The sequence below is a fragment of the Podarcis liolepis genome (genome assembly GCF_965112155.1).
Source record: "Podarcis liolepis genome assembly, chromosome: 1".
In the NCBI taxonomy this organism is placed as follows: domain Eukaryota; kingdom Metazoa; phylum Chordata; class Lepidosauria; order Squamata; family Lacertidae; genus Podarcis; species Podarcis liolepis.
The window spans coordinates 3,694,412-3,710,257 of record NC_139554.1 but is presented as its reverse complement, the minus strand read 5'-3'; the positions used below and the strand labels follow the sequence as shown (position 1 = coordinate 3,710,257).

Genomic DNA, 15,846 nt, shown 5'->3' with positions numbered 1-15,846 from the left:
TGAGAAGAGAAGACTCCCTGGAAAAGACCCTGATGCTGGGAAAGATGGAGGGCACAAGGAGAAGGGGACAACAGAGGACAAGATGGTGGGACAGTGTTCTCGAAGCTACCAGCATGAGTTTGACCAAACTGCGGGAGGCAGTGGAAGACAGGAGTGCCTGGCGTGCTCTGGTCCAGGGGGTCATGAAGAGTCGGACACCACTAAATGACTAAACAACAACAACAAGATACCTACAAACCACCTTGAACTATTTTGAGTTCCAGCAGAGTTTGTTCTACTTCCCTGCAGTATTTAAAGGGAAAGCCTGCAACTCAGCCAGACCCTTCTCTCCATCGCAGCTGCGTGGCTAAGGCAGGGAGGGAGCGAGAGCAGTATGGGAAGAGCTCTGTCACTCTTCACAGCTGCTCCAGAGGAATTAGCATCGGAGGACTTGCTGCAAAGACAAAATTCGCTACTCGGGGTTTGCAGTTGCTTGCAAAGTAGAAGAACATGAGTGAGGCAGGGCTGGGAGAATGGGCGATGGAGGAGTCACTCTAGCTAGCATAAAGGCTATTTTGTTTTTTTAGGAGGAAATCATTTTCTAACAATAAAATAAGATGCACATGGCACTCAGCAGCCATATTAAGAAACACGGTTGGTTACAAATAAATCATAACCCCTTACACAACGCATTTTTTCAGTCTTTGAAGGCACTTCACATACTTGATCTCAGCACTCTCTACAAAAACAACAGGCCGACATTACTATTTGCAGGTTGCAGATCATAGAAAATAAATTAACAACAACAACAACAACAACAACAACAACAATTTATTTATACCCTGCCCATCTGGCTGGGTTTCCCCAGCCCCTCTGGGCGGCTTCCAACAAAATATTAAAATACAGTGGTCTGTTAAACATTAAAAGCTTCCCTAAACAGATGTCTTCTAAAAGCCTGGTAGTTGTTGTTCTCTTTGACATCTGGTGGGAGGGTGTTCCACAGGGAGGGCACCACCACCGAGAAGGCCCTCTGCCTGGTTCCCTGTAACTTGGCTTCTCACAGCGAGGGAACTGCCAGAAGGCCCTCGGTGCTGGACCTCAGTGTCCGGGCTGAACGATGGGGGTGGAGACGCTCCTTCAGGTACACTGGACCGAGGCCGTTTAGGGCTTTAAAGGTCAGCACCAACACTTTGAATTGTGCTGTAGAGTTGGAAGGGATCCCCAAAGGGCATCTAGTTCAACCCTCTGCAATGCTGGAATCACAGCTAAAGCATCCCTGACAAGCCAACCTCTATTGAAAAACATCCACCCACTTCCGAGGGTGTCCTTTCCACAGTTAAACAACTCTTGCCGTTAGAAAGTTCTTAATGTTTAGTCGATATCTTTCTTGTGATTTCAGTCCATTGGTTGGGGTCCTACCCTCTGGAGCAGCAGAAAACAAGCTTGCTCCATCTTCTATTGTGACAGCCCTTCAGATGTTTGCAGGTTGCTATCATGTCACCTCTCAGTCCACTCTTCTTCAGGCTGAACATACCCAACTCCTTCAGCTGTTCCTCATAGTGATGAGTCGGGTCAAGAGTCTACAAACTGTGCTCCAGGACCTCTCTTGGGGGAAGGCTGATCTGTTGCCTTTGAAAGCAGCTGGCTCTCCAGCCACATGAAGCCTTTGTGGAACATACTGAGGGTGTTCCAGGGTCCATTTTCACTTTGGAGGAGGCTGGAACAGGGAAGACTAACTGATCTGGCCAGCGTTTCACATGATCCAGGCCATAAGATCGTAGCCAATGGTGGCTGGTGGTTGTTGGAGCTGGTGGGACAAGGGCAGGGAGACCCACAATAGGCAGGCAGTGACCGCCAGAACTACCCCATGAAAAGGCAGGCAGGCAAGCCAGACTGAGATTGATGGGGCAGTACCCCATTTGACCTAACCATAGGCTGTATGTACCATTTTTTTAAAAAAAAGAAAAGTTCATTTGGCTGCTTTGGACACAGTTAATGTGAACCACCCTGGTCTCCGACAGCAGCTGCATTTAAAAATAGATAATACCTTAGCTATTTTCCCAGTGCCTGTTCATGGAAATGTACAGAAATGAGTAATGGTTTCATATGCATTTTTATAAATTGCAAATAGATTTTTTTTTTTGAAAAAATATATATATTTAAAATTAATAAGGGTGTTTGCCAATTCTGGATGCAGTGAACTAGACTGGTGAACCATATGCAACACTTTAGAATTTTCTTCAGCAACTCACCCCATCCCACCCATCCCCTTAGCCCTGGGGATTTGCTGTCTGATATTGTCCCCTAGCTGGTAAATCCTGGTGAGGGGCGGAAGAGAGAGAGAGGGACTGTTCCAACTGGAAAACACCACAATGGCCTTTCCCCTTCTTCATTCTGCTTCCCCTCCTCTCACCTGGACAGCTCCGCCTCCTCCTTCAAATGCAACACTGCACAGTCACGATGAGTCGCTTAAACTCAACTCACCTTCCCCACTTCGCACTTTGTTCTGCAAGCACAACCAGATAACGTATCTGGAAAGCTATTGGGTGAAAAGGGAGGGGAATCCCCCATAAAGCGTTCCAATAACTGGGTGTGTGCCCCCCCTTTTAAGGCAAACCCCCCACTACATTCCCAGTTCCAAACCCACAATCCCACACACCAGATCTATTCCACGTAAACCATCCCCTTTGTGCACAGCCCACCACCACCACCATTTTAATCAGGATTAATTAATGGGGCATTTACAACAAGTTCAGTGGTCACCACTATTGATATGGTTTGTAATCTTACCTACAACAGGTATGTGTCATAAGTGTGCATGGGATAAGGGTGTTGTTGTTGATGATGCTGATGTTGTTGTTGTTTTAAATGACTGGGTGGCCAAGGCAGGGCTAGAAGAAGGCACTGAGTTCCCTAGATCAGGAGACCTCTTTTTTGGTTCCAGCTGCACTGACTCCCAATTCATTCCTGGGCTCTGTCGTCTCAGGCCTGGACTTTACATTTAAAGCTCTGAACCACGGCTGGGGAAAGTGGTACCCTCTAGATGAAGTTGGGCTCCCACTTCCATCATCGCTGACCATTGGCCATGCCAGGCGGGGCTGCTGGGAGTTGGAGTCCAAGAAAATCAGGTGGGCCACAGGTTCCCCACACCGATCAATATCCTCCTTACGGCACCCAGAACAGGAAACAGCACTCCAGACAAGGTCCGACTAGTGCAGAATTAAGTCAAACTCTTGTTCCTCGTGACTCAGAAACAAAGCTTCCCTTAAAGCAGCCTTAAAACTGTGTTAGCTGACTCATGTTTGACTTGTGATCAAGTGCAACCTCCAATACACCCTTCACATGAACACATCAGGGATCCCTCGTCATGTTTGTTGCTTCCTCCCCAAACTTTGCATTGGTCTCTATTAGACCTGTTTTCTACTCCTTTCTATCAAGGTCTGTTTTGAGCTTTATCCCAGACTCCTGTGGTGTCAGGTGCTCCTCCCAGTTCTGTGTCATCCGCTAGTTTCACAAGGATTACGCGACGCCCAGAATTTCTACACAACGCTAGCTTATTCCGTTAGCTGCCTGCAGCATCTCTGGATGGGAAGGCAGCCCACAAAATGCAGTACATATACATGTGCATTAAAATTCACCCCCTTTCCTGCTGATTCAACCTCTAGCAAACACACTCGGCACCACACCTTTTTGGCTTCGGAGAGGTCCATCAGTCCACACATTATCACAACACGCAGACACCCTGCACAAAACTCCCAAGCCTGGGGGAGGGGGCTTAGAATCCGGTGCCTCCTTGTGCAGGAAGATCACGCCTAAAATTCATGATTTAAAAAGGATCAAAACGCACCCACTCCTGCAAAAGCAACCATCACACATTATTTTAAACAGGTGGGGGGGGGGGAGAAAAACACTACCTTTGGCCACCAAGGAGTGCTAACGGGCTACTAAAATGCATCTAACAGCCAGACACCCCCTTTTTATTTTTTTGCAAGGCCACCCTGTCTCGACCACCGTCTTCCAATTCAGGGTTTGTTTACTTCTGACCAGGGGGAGGAGGAGAAACAATGGCCTCCCGCTCCCCCCCCCTTGCATCTCTTTGGCCCCATTGTTCATCCTCTCCCTCTCCCTCTTCCCCCCCCCCTCCCAGCCCCACAATCTGCCGGCCGGCGGGGCTGCATCCATGCATCCTCCCTGCGCCCTGCGCGATGCGCCCCCGGGGTGGAGCCACAGCCGGGGCCGCCGGGGAGCCGGGGAGCCACATTGGGGATGGGCGCAGGGACGAGCGGCTCCTCCTGGCCTTCCTACCGCGCGCCCCGCTCCAGGATCGCCGGGGAAGGCCGCAGGAAGCGCGGCCGGGCCAGACCTACCCCAGCTGTTCCGCTCCTTGCGGTGCTTGGCCATGATCGCCGCGCCCGGTGGCGGCGGCTGCGGCGTCGCAGGAAGGCGGTGGGCAGCCTGGGCCGGGCCTGGGGATGCTGCGGCGGCGAGGACGAGGACGAGCGCTGCGCCGGCTGCTGCTGCTGCTGCCTGGCCGAGGGAAGCGGCGCTCAGCTGCGCATCTCCGGCGGGAGGGCGCAGGGAGTGGCGGCGCAATCCGGCTGGGGCGCAACCGCGGCTGGGCGGAGACGGGGCGCCCCCTCCGCCGGCGTCAGCCTCCGCCTGCTTCGGGGGCGCGCGCGCGCGCGTCGGGGATCGCGGGGAGGCCGCAGCGCGGGAGCACCTGCAGGCGGCGGAGGCGGCCGCGGCCACGCGCGCGCGCGGCGGAGGCGCCGCTCCCGGCGCGCAGCCGGCACTGCAAATGCGCCCAAGCAGCAGCAGCAGCATCGCAGGGCGCACGGGACCCCTCGAGCTTCCAGGGACGCCCCTTCGGGTACCACGAGAGGCGCTTTGGGTTGTCCCCAGAGCCGGATGCAGCTCAGCTTGGCTTTTGGTTGGGAAAAGTCCCTGCCCCGGGCAGCTTACAATCTGCGGTGCGCTGCCCTGCCGGATAGGGAGGCTGGGGTCAACAGGAAAGGGCGCGCGCGCACGTGTGAACGGCACACGCGTGTTTCTGGGAGTGGGGTCCTCTGCAACAGGCGTTGCCTGGACGACAGCCGTCTCCGCATCTCTGCAGGTGGGTTACAGCACAACAGGAGCTGCGGAGGGTGCGGAGGCCAGGTTTGGGTCCCGGAAAAGCAGAGGACACAGCGTCTCTTAAGGACGGGCATCTCCTTAGCTGTTCCCAAACCTTCACGACCAAGGCACACATGCATGCATTTATGTTGTATACCGCCCTTCATCCGGAGATCCAGGGCGGTTCACAACAGGAAAAAACCACAAAATGAGAATACAAAATACAGTACACAATCAAACACAAACTGGTGAATGCCACACTTACAACCAGTTCCTTGTCTGGATGCAGTACATCTAGGCTACAGAGAAGGCAGGCAGACAAGTTTCACAGATAGCAAAACATATTTCAATTTCTGTAGTACAGTATGGATCGTATGGTCAAGGGTGCTGGACCAGGTGGGCCTTTTTGGCCTGATCCAGGAGGTTGTTCTGTCTGTCTAGTTAACTGGGTTACTTTGGGCCAGCCACTATCTCTCAGCCTAACCTACCCCACAGGGTTGTTGTGGGAAACAAATGAGGAAGGGGGTGAACCAGTCAGGCCACTTTGAGCTCCGTGGATGAAAGGGTGGGATATGAATGCAATAAATAAATAAATAGTTCAGTGTTGTTTACAATGCCTGGCAATGGCTCTCCAGGGTCTCAACCTGGATTCTCACCCAATTTTACCTGGAGAGGCCAGGGATTGAACCTGGAGCTTCTTTATTGGCTGAGGGAGCCGGCATACAGCTTCCGGGTCATGTGGCCAACATGACTAAGCCGCTTCTGGTGAACCAAAGCAGCGCACGGAAACGCCGTGCCGGAGCGGTACCTATTTATCTGCTTGCACTTTGATATGCTTTCGAACTGCTAGGCAGGCAGGAGCGTCGCGGGGAATCGAACCGCCAACCTTCTGATTGGCAAGTCCTAGGCTCTGTGGTTTAACCCACAGCGCCACCCGCATCCTTGCCTTACTGGCAGGCATTACACTGGTATAGAAAGCCAAAAAGGGGGGTTACGCCATGGGCAGGGGACGGATGTGCTGGAGGCAGGTTGAGGGGTAAACAAAGCGACTGTATTCCCAGAATAGCCAATGAGTTGCCCTCCAGATGTTGAACTGCAGCTCCCATCTCCCCTGTCTGTTGGCCATGCTGGCTGAGGCTGATGGGAGTTGTAGTCCAACAGAGATCCGCAGGGCACCACATTGGTCAGCCCTGCTGTACCCTAACTCCCTTCACTCACTGATCCTGTCAACATACCTCAGTGGAGTCTTTGCTGTCAAAAATGCAGGTGCAACTGAATTTACAGGAGTTGGGGTTCAGTCCAGTTGCTGCGGGAAACAATCAAAGTCCGCTCAAAAAAAGGGACGTTCTCTCACCCCACCCCACCCATCCTAAATCTGCTCTGGATGGCCTGGGGGAATCCCACACTGTGTGCAGTTGTGTCTATTAACTTCACTGGACCTACTCAGAGTAAGACCAGCATCGAAACAATAAAAAAAAAGCATTTTAAGATTTATGCAAAGGATTAGGGCGCATCATCAAAATGGGTGGGATTCCCTTCCTAACCAGCCCTGCTTGCTTTTGCAATAGGGCTTTCCCCCTCCCCTCCCCCCACCAGGTACCCCCAAAGTGGCTCTTGAGGGGTTGGGAGGGCATGGGGTGGAAAAGAGGGGAGGTCAATCCATCTGGATGCTCGAAGCAGACAGAATGACTGGAAGAGTGCAGTATTCCACCCTCTGTCTGCCTCATTGGCACAATCTTGCGCTTTGCTTTCTCAGAAGTAAAGGAACAGAGGCAGGAGGATCTGGCCCACTCTGGTCTTTGCATGTTAGAGATACAATGCGGCAGCGCAAGCAATATGTGTGTGACTGTGTGTGGTTTTCTGGGCAGGCTGTGACGTGGCAGAAGAAGCCTGTTTTACTGAACCCATGTGCAAGAATAGATTTTATGAGGTTTACCCCAAGAAAGTGACTTCCAAAGGCCACCTGATGGGCAGAAAGTGTTTGTGCGAATTGGCCGGTGGAATGAGGTCTCAGAGAGGAATGATTGCCCATGCCTGCTATGTAGCAATGGTTCAAAATCATTTGTACATGAGAGACTTGCAGCAGGATAGGGAAACCATTTTTCTGCCCAAGGGCCACATTGCTTTCTGGGAAATCTCCTTGGGGCCACATGCTGTTAGTGGGCGGAACGAAAAATGGGTGGCACAACAAATGTAAATGTTATCTTTGTACAGGAGACTAGTTTGCATACACATTCACACACACACCTTTTGTATCCTCCTCCATCCAGGCAAGCAAAAGGCATTATCAATAATAATAATAATAGTAGTAGTAGTAGTAGTAGTAATAATAATAATAATAATAATAATAATAAATAAAAAAATTACTCATACCCTGCCCTCCCCAGCCAAGGCCGGGCTCAGGGCAGCTAACAACCAATAATAAAAATGAGTTGAATGAATACAACTTAAAAACAAGATTAAAATACAACATTAAAACATTAAAACAATTAAAATGCAGCCTAATCACAGGAGGAGAAAGGAAAAAGAAAGAGGGGGTGGGAATCAAATTGACTCCAAGCTGAAGGCGGAACAACTCTGTCTTACAGGCCCTGCGGAAAAAAATCAGATCCCGCAGGGCCCTGGTCTCATGAGACAGAGCGTTCCACCAGGCCGGAGCCAATGTTGAAAAGGCCCTGGCTTTGGTTGAGGCTAATCTGACTTCTTTAGGGCCCAGGACCTCTAGGGTGTTGCTATTTATGGACCTTAAGGTCCTCCATTGGGCATACCGGGAGAGGCAGTCCCGTAGGTACGAGGGTCCTAGGCCGTGAAGGGCTTCAAAGGTCAAAACCATCACCTTGAACCTGACCCTGTACTCCACTGGGAGCCAGTGCAGCTGGAAAAGCACTGGGTGAATATGCTCCCATGGCAGAGACCCCGTGAGGAGCCTCGCTGCAGCATTCTGCACCCACTGGAGTTTCTGCGACAGCTTCAAGGGCAGCCCCGCGTAGAGCGAATTACAGTAGTCAAGCCTGGAGGTGACCGTTGCATGGATCACTGTGGCCAGGGCAGGGCGGGAGTTCTAGCCAAAACTAAATAGGATGAGAAGTAGGGTCAGTGATGAGTGTGGCCTGGGGAGAATTCCAAGGGCCAGTTAGAGAGGCCTGGGGGGCCGCATCCAGTCCCTGTGCCAGAGGCTACCAGGCCCTGGCCTAGAGTTTTAATTTTTTAAAATTATATTGCTGACACTTCTCCACTGCTGTTTTAAGGTTCATGGAGATTCATATTTATATTATATGTTTACTTATGATTCCATGACATCACGGCAGCTGAACCAGTAGCATTCCATAGTAAGCAACAGCCCTTTTGTTAGCCCATCGTGTAGGTAAGACGTGATCTAATTATCAGCTTCAGTGATAACCCACATAATTGCTTTCTGGGTGGTTGGAGCCTTACATTACATTACAGAACCACTTCCTGTATTTGGCAGGTGGGTTTTTAATGGTTTCTGATGAGAGTACTGATTATATTTGTGGTGGGGATGTATTGCCACAGGCCCTGCAGAGAATGCCACTGCTATATCAGGGGAGCAGCTTATTCTGCTGCTCCCCCAACAGCCCCCACTGAGTTAATGCAGGATTTTCTCGGCCACTCACAAACACTCATCACGAGACTAAAAGCACTCATTTCAGTGGTGTTTTTAAAAATATCCGATCCTGCAAGAATCAAGAAAAAAGCTAATATTTGAGCGGTCAGTTGGTTAGTTCCAGCTTCATACAGAATCATGCCATTATTATTATTATTATTATTATTATTATTATTATTATTATTATTATTTGCATTTCATGACCATTTAGTTTCACTGTTATAATCCCCCCCCCATGAATATGTCCGTCTGTTGGTATAGACATGCATACATACAGCATATCTGCAAGATGACGGTAGCACTTCATTAATCTGATAAACTGGGCTCTAATCTACTTATGCCAAAATAAATCTGCTACTTTTTAAGCTTCTACAAGTCTCTTTAGAGGGGGGAGATACAGGCAGGAGCATCCGGCGTGCAGATGAGTTACACACAGAGATTAGCCATTTAACTTTATCCACATTGTAAGTGGAGAGCATAATGGACTTTCTCCTCACCCCCTACCTTGTGCAGGACTGCTTGTAAGTGGAAACACACTCTTATCCATTTGGGTAGTCAATCGGGCTTCCAGTCCAAGTGTTTGTGTGAATACAGAACCAGGGGAGTGGTGTTCATACAGGGCAGAACCACAACGTGCGTTTAAAGCAAGACACATTTAAAGCACATGACTTCACCCAAAGAATCTGGGAACAGCAGTTTCACCCCCACAGAGCTATAATTCCCAGCCCTCTTAACAAACTACAGTTCCCAGGGTTCTTTGGGGAAAGTCATGCATGTTAAATGTGCCCGCGGACTGTCTCGCCAGAGTGGAGCATGCTCTGGTTATCTCCTGCTTGGACTACTGCAATGCGCTTTATGTAGACCTGCCTTTGAAGGTAACCCGGAAACTACAACTAATCTAGAATGCGGCAGCTAGACTGGTGACGGCCGCCGAGACCACATAACACTGGTCTTGAAAGACCTACATTGGCTCCCAGTACATTTCCAAGCACAATTCAAAGTGTTGCTTCTGACCTTGAAAGCCCTAAATGGCCTCGGCCCAGGATACCAGAAGGAGCGTCTCCACCCCCATCGTTCTGCCCGGACGCTGAGGTCCAGCGCCGAGGGCCTTCTGGCGGTTCCCTCATTGCAAGAAGCAAAGCTACAGGGAACCAGGCAGAGGGCCTTCTCAGTAGTGGCGCCTTCCCTGTGGAACGCCCCCCCATCAGATGTCAAAGTGATAAACAACTACCTGACATTCAGAAGACATCTTAAGGCAGCCCTGTTCAGGGAAGTTTTTAATGTGTGATATTTTAGTGTATTTTTGGCTTCTGTGGAAGCCACCCAGAGTGGCTGGGGAAACCCAGCCAGATGGGCGGGGTACAAATAATAAATTATTATTATTATTTAAATGCACGGTGTGGCCTTTATATTTGTGAATATAAAACCTTTTGGTGCACAGGTTGTCTTTTCATCATTCCTTCCTGCTGAAGGTCGTGGCCCAAGAAGAGAGAAAATACTTGAGGTCAACCACTGGCTTTTGGCTTCTTGGATCACGGTTTCCACTTCCTTGAGGTAGGACTTGAGATGGGTTGCACCTCACAGCAGTTGGCAAGAATGTGTTTGCCAAGAGTCTTGAGAATCTAATCAGGAGAGCATGAAACTAGATCTTGGGGGGGGGGGAGAGAAAACAATACAAACGACAAAAGAGCACCTGGGACTGGGGGCAACAGCTTCATTGATGCACAGGAAAGTGAGGTGGTGTTCCAGAAACCCGCTAAAGGGCAAGAAACCAAGGGAAAGAACCAGCTGCAGGGAACAATTCATGGTTTCAGTTGTCTCTACACAAATGCACAGAGTATGGGGTGAAGGAATTGAGGGGATGCTCACCAAATTTGCACATGGCACCAAACTGGGAGGGGTAGCTAATGCCGCAAAAGATAGAATCAGAATTAAAAATGACCTCCACAGATTGGAGCCCTGGGCACAAGCTAACAAAATGAATGTCAATAGGGACAGACAGTGGTGTAGCGTGGGTTGTCAGCACCCGGGGCAGGGCAAGTAATTTGCACCCCCTAACCTGTGGATTTGTGCCCCCTAACCCGTGGATTTGCACCCCCTAACCCCCAGATGTTGCGCCCGGTGCGGCCGGCCCCCCCTGCACCCCCCACACTACGCCACTGGGGACAGATGTCAGGTTCTGCCCTTAGGAAGAACCAGAAGCACAAATACAAGGCGGGGGACACCTGGCATACTAGCAGTACACGTGAAAAGGATCTAGGGGTCTTGGTGGACCATAAGCTGAACATGAGTCCACAGTGTGATGCAGCAGCAAAAAAAGCGAATGCTATTCTTGGCTGCATCAACAGAAGTCTAGTGTCCAGATCAAGGGACGTACTAGTGCCACTTTCTTCTGTCTTGGTCAGACCACACCTGGAATACTGTGTCCAGTTCTGGGCACCACAATTTAAGAAGGATGCTAACAAGCTGGAAGGTGTGCAGAGGAGAGCAACCAATATGATCAAGGGTCTGGAAACTAAGCCTTATGAGAAATGGCTGAAGGAGTTGGGGGTGTTTAAGCCTGGAAAAGAAGAGACTGAGAGGAGATATGATAGCCATCTTCAAATATCTTAAGGGCTGCCACATAGAGGAGGGAGTATGCTTGTTTTCTCCTGCTCTGGAGGGTAGGACTGGAACCAGTGACTTCAAGTTACAGGAAAGGAGATTCAGACTAAACATTCAGAAAAAAAATTCTGACAGTAAGAGCTGTTTGGCAGTGCAAGAGACTCCCATGCAAGGTGGTGGACTCTCCTTCCTTGGAGGTTAAGCAGAGGTTGGATGGCCATCTGTCATGGATGCTTTAGCTGAGATTTCTGCATTGCAAGGGGTTGGACTGGATGACCCTGGGGTCCCTTCCAACTCTTAATATTCTGTGATTCTATAAGAACATAGGAAGAGCATTGCTTCCAGATCAGGCCAACAGTTGCCCTCTCCCCACTGGTGATTCCTGGCATTCGGGGACAAAATGCCTCTGATCCCAGAGGCAGCATCCAGCCCCGCAGTTTGTGCCAGATTAATTATCCCAAAGAGGTGTGATCATATGCTTGTGTTTTAAAAAAAGGGAGGCAACAATTGGGATCCACACATTGAAAGCACTATCAGAAGGAGTGTCTCCACCTCCATCGTTCTGCCCAGACACTGAGGTCCAGCTCTGAGGGCCTTCTGGCGGTTCCTTCCCTGTGAGAAGCCAAGTTACGGGGAACCAGGCAGAGGGCCTTCTCAGTGGTGGCGCCCATCCTGTGGAACACCCTCCCAGCAGATGTCAAAGAGAACAACAACTACCAGACTTTTAGGGGACATCTGAAGGCAGCCCTGTTTAGGGAAGCTTTTAATGTTTGATGCATTACTACTGTATTTTAATATTTTGTTGGAAGCTGCCCAGAATGGCTGGGGAGGCCCAGCCAGATGGGCGGGGTATAAATAATGAATTATTATTATTATTATTATTATTATTATTATTATTATTATTATTAGTATTAGTATTATTATTACTATGAGCTTGCCCATTGGGCTCATGTGTGCACGAGATGAAGATTGCCTGCTACTCCTTCTGAGTTAATCTGGAACATTACAAGAGCCCTGCCAATGGTCCCTCTAGCCCAGGATCCACACAAGAGCAGTTCTCTCCTGGGTAGTTCCCAGCAACTGGCCTTCCGAAAATGCTTCTGGCCGTGGAGGGAGAGCAGAGCCACTGTGGCCAGTAGTAGCCACAGGCAGCTAGCTGTCTTCTCCACAAATTTGTCTCCTCCTCTTTTGAAGCCTGTTGTCTTTGTCCATGGAGTTTTCTTGGCAGGGATACTGGAGTGGCTTGCCGGTTCCTGCTCCAACTGGATCACATTTAGTCAAAACTCTCCACTATGACCTGTCCATCTTGGGTGGCCCTGCACAGCATAGCTCATAGCTTCTCTGAGTTATTCAAGCGCCTTCACCATGGCAAGGCAGTGATCCATGAAGGGGAACAACTGATTGATTCAAAATTGGGAAAGGAGTATGACAAGGCTTATTTAGCTTGCTTATTTAACTTATATGCAGAATTCATCATGCGAAAGGCTGGGCTGGATGAATCCCAAGCCGGAATTCAAAAGCATAAATTCTTTGGCGATCAGCCTTCTTTATGGTCCAGCTCTCACTTCTATACATCACTACTAGGAAAACCATAGCTTTAGCTATACGGACCTTCATTGGCAAGGTGATGTCTCTGCTTTTTAAGATGTTGTCAAGGTTTGTCATTGCCTTTCTCCCAAGAAGCAGGCGTCTTTTAATTTTGTGGCTGCTGTCACCATCTGCAGTGATCATGGAGCCCAAGAAAGTAAAATCTCTCACTGCCTCCATTTCTTCCCCTTCTATTTTTTTTTTATAATATTTTTATTACATTTTTTCCAGATAAAGAATATACAATACAAGAAAAAGAATTTCTTCCCCTTCTATTTGCCAGGAGGTGATGGGACCAGTGGCCATGATCTTAGTTTTTTTGATGTTGAGCTTCAGACCATATTTTGCACTCTCCTCTTACACCCTCATTAAAAGGTTCTTTAATTTCTTCTGGCAATCTTAATTATGGTGCTGGAGGAGACTCTTGAGAGTCCCATGGACTGCAAGAAGATCCAACCTCTCCATCCTGAAGGAAATCGGCCCTGAGTGCTCACTGGAAGGACAGATCCTGCAGCTGAGGCTCCAAGACTTTGGCCACCTCATGAGAAGAGGAGACTCCCTGGAAAAGACCCTGATGTTGGGAAAGATGGAGGGCACAAGGAGAAGGGGACGACAGAGGATGAGATGGTGGGACAGTGTTCTTGAAGCTACCAGCATGAGTTTGACCAAACTGTGGGAGGCAGTGGAAGACAGGAGTGCCTGGCCTGCTCTGGTCCAGGGGGTCACGAAGAGGCGGACATGACTAAACAACTTTTGAAGCCACCCAGGTTGGTGGCCACCGCTGCCTCCTCCTGTGGGAGGGAGTTCCACAGGTTAACAACGCTGCGCTGCTGCGCGGAGGGGGAAAAACAACCACCTTCATTTCCTCTGCCTTGAATCTCCAGGGTTGTCCCCGAGGGAATGGGAGACACTTTTCCCTTTCTCCTTTCCCCCCCCCGTTTTAATCCTGTCGCCTGTCATTTCCCCCATTAAGCAGTGGCGGCGGCCGTGAATCCGGATCCACCTGGCGGGCGAGGGCCGGCCGCGGCTAATCCCTGGGCGGCATTAATCCGGATTACTTAGAATCATAGAATCCTAGAGTTGGAAGAGACCACAAGGGCCATCGAGTCCAACCCCCTGCCAAGCAGGAAACACCATCAGAGCACTCCTGACATATGGTTGTCAAGCCTCTGCTTAAAGACCTCCAAAGGAGGAGACTCCACCACACTCCTTGGCAGCAAATTCCACTGTCGAACAGCTCTTACTGTCAGGAAGTTCTTCCTAATCTTTAGGTGGAATCTTCTTTCTTGTAGTTTGGATCCATTGCTCCGTGTCCGCTTCTCTGGAGCAGCAGAAAACAACCTTTCTCCCTCCTCTATGTGACATCCTTTTATATATTTGAACATGGCTATCATATCACCCCTTAACCTCCTCTTCTCCAGGCTAAACATGCCCAGCTCCCTTAGCCGTTCCTCATAAGGCATCGTTTCCAGGCCTTTGACCATTTTGGTTGCCCTCCTCTGGACACGTTCCAGTTTGTCAGTGTCCTTCTTGAACTGTGGTGCCCAGAACTGGACACAGTACTCCAGGTGAGGTCTGACCAGAGCAGAATACAGTGGCACTATTACTTCCCTTGATCTAGATGCTAGACTCCGATTGATGAGGCCCAGAATTACTTCACGCCGGATTCCTGAATTCGGAGTGGGAAGGCGGAGGAGGAGAGCGCGGGGACCGCGGCTCCTCCGAGGGGCAGGCGAGCCCGAGGCCCGAGGAGGAGGCCGGCTGGGCGGCGGAAGGCCCGCTTCGGGGCGCTGTGGCTCCGCCTCAGCCGGGCGGCGGGCGAGGAGGCCGGGCCGAGGGCGGGACGGGCAGGCGAAGGCGGCACCGGCGGCGGCGGCGGCTGCCTGGGTCTGGCGTGGCCCGGAGAGGGTTCGAGCGGCGGCGGTGGCGGTGTGGGGCGAGGCCGCGCGGACTGAGGAGACCAGGCCGAGCCTGAGGAGACCAGGCCGGAGTCGGCGGCGGCCCCCGCCCCAAGAGGCCGCCGACCCGCGGCGGGACAAAGAGGGGCCTCCTCCTCCTCCGCCTCCTCCTCCCTCAGAGGCCGGCTGAGAGAGGTAAGGACCCGGGCCGGGCCTGAGGAGAAAGGCTGGCGGGCTTCGCTTGCTCATTAGCTGGGGGGGGGGAATATTGGGGGGTTCGGAGCCCCCCAACTCGAGGCCCCTCAGGCCTGGGGGTCAGGTAGACTGCGAGGCGGAGGGAGGCTCTCCCAGCAGGCTAGGCGGGAGGAGCTGGGTGCGGGGAGTCCATTGCCCCCTATTCAGAGATCACAGGCTGACCGGGGTGTGGGGGGTTTTTTTGGGGGGGGCAGCTGGGACACCCCCCCTGGCCCACTCGAGGTGGGCTGGTGAGGGAAGGGCGTGCGAAAGCGGGCGGATAGCGAGGCTTCTTGTGCACACGTGTACACGTGTGTGTGTGTGTGTGTGTTTCCTTCACACGCACCACAGAGAACGGATGGTCTCCAGATAGGTGGGAAGTGGATCTGCCTCTCCTGGAGGATCTTTTCGGGGGGATCTGCAACAGATGCAGCTGTCTGCAAAATAGAAGGATGCTGCCACTATGGAGAAAGCTGGGAGGGAGCTGGGGTGGGTTTTGGGGGGGTCAGATCCGCTCACTTCTGCTGCTCAAGACAAACCCCTGGACTCTGGAAATTTAGATTATAAGTGCCTGTCTTGACCACCAGGTTCTGAGCGGTGGTTCTTTGGGGGGTGCCTAGCAAAAAAAAACACAACCCCCCCCCCTCCCAAAACAGACCCTGCAAGCCTGAAGTCTGCCAAGATGGAAAGATGCCTCCCCAAGATGGTTTGGAGTAAGGTGGGGGAAGCCCCCAGCCCCTGCCTTTATCCCTGGAGCTAGGGCTGAATGACTGTGTTTGGTGGGTTCCCACCTCCTCTTGCTTTTGA

The 15,846-nt window shown here is 51.0% G+C and overlaps 2 protein-coding genes across 6 annotated transcripts in view; one reads left to right on the top strand and one right to left on the bottom strand.

Annotated features, from left to right (window-relative positions):
- The window catches only part of ATL1 (atlastin GTPase 1), a 37,865-nt gene extending 33,046 nt beyond the window's left edge, over positions 1-4,819 (bottom strand). For 2 of the 4 annotated variants that reach the window (XR_014528831.1, XM_083515172.1), the window contains exon 1: positions 4,347-4,667. Coding sequence is in view for 3 of the 4 variants with exons in the window: in XM_083515172.1 (XP_083371298.1) it covers positions 4,347-4,380 (34 nt within the window). In the remaining variant the exon portion in view is untranslated. Of the gene's footprint in view, positions 1-4,346 lie in introns of all 4 variants that reach the window. The other 2 variants (XM_083515171.1, XM_083515173.1) reach the window with 2 other exon arrangements.
- Positions 4,820-14,752: 9,933 nt separating this feature from the next.
- MAP4K5 (mitogen-activated protein kinase kinase kinase kinase 5) overlaps positions 14,753-15,846 on the top strand; it is a 98,678-nt gene continuing 97,584 nt past the window's right edge. Inside the window, exon 1 of one of the 2 annotated variants that reach the window (XM_083514739.1) lies at positions 14,753-15,000. The gene's annotated coding sequence lies outside the window, so the exon portion shown is untranslated. The remainder of the gene's footprint in view (positions 15,001-15,846) is intronic. The other variant, XM_083514740.1, reaches the window with a different exon arrangement.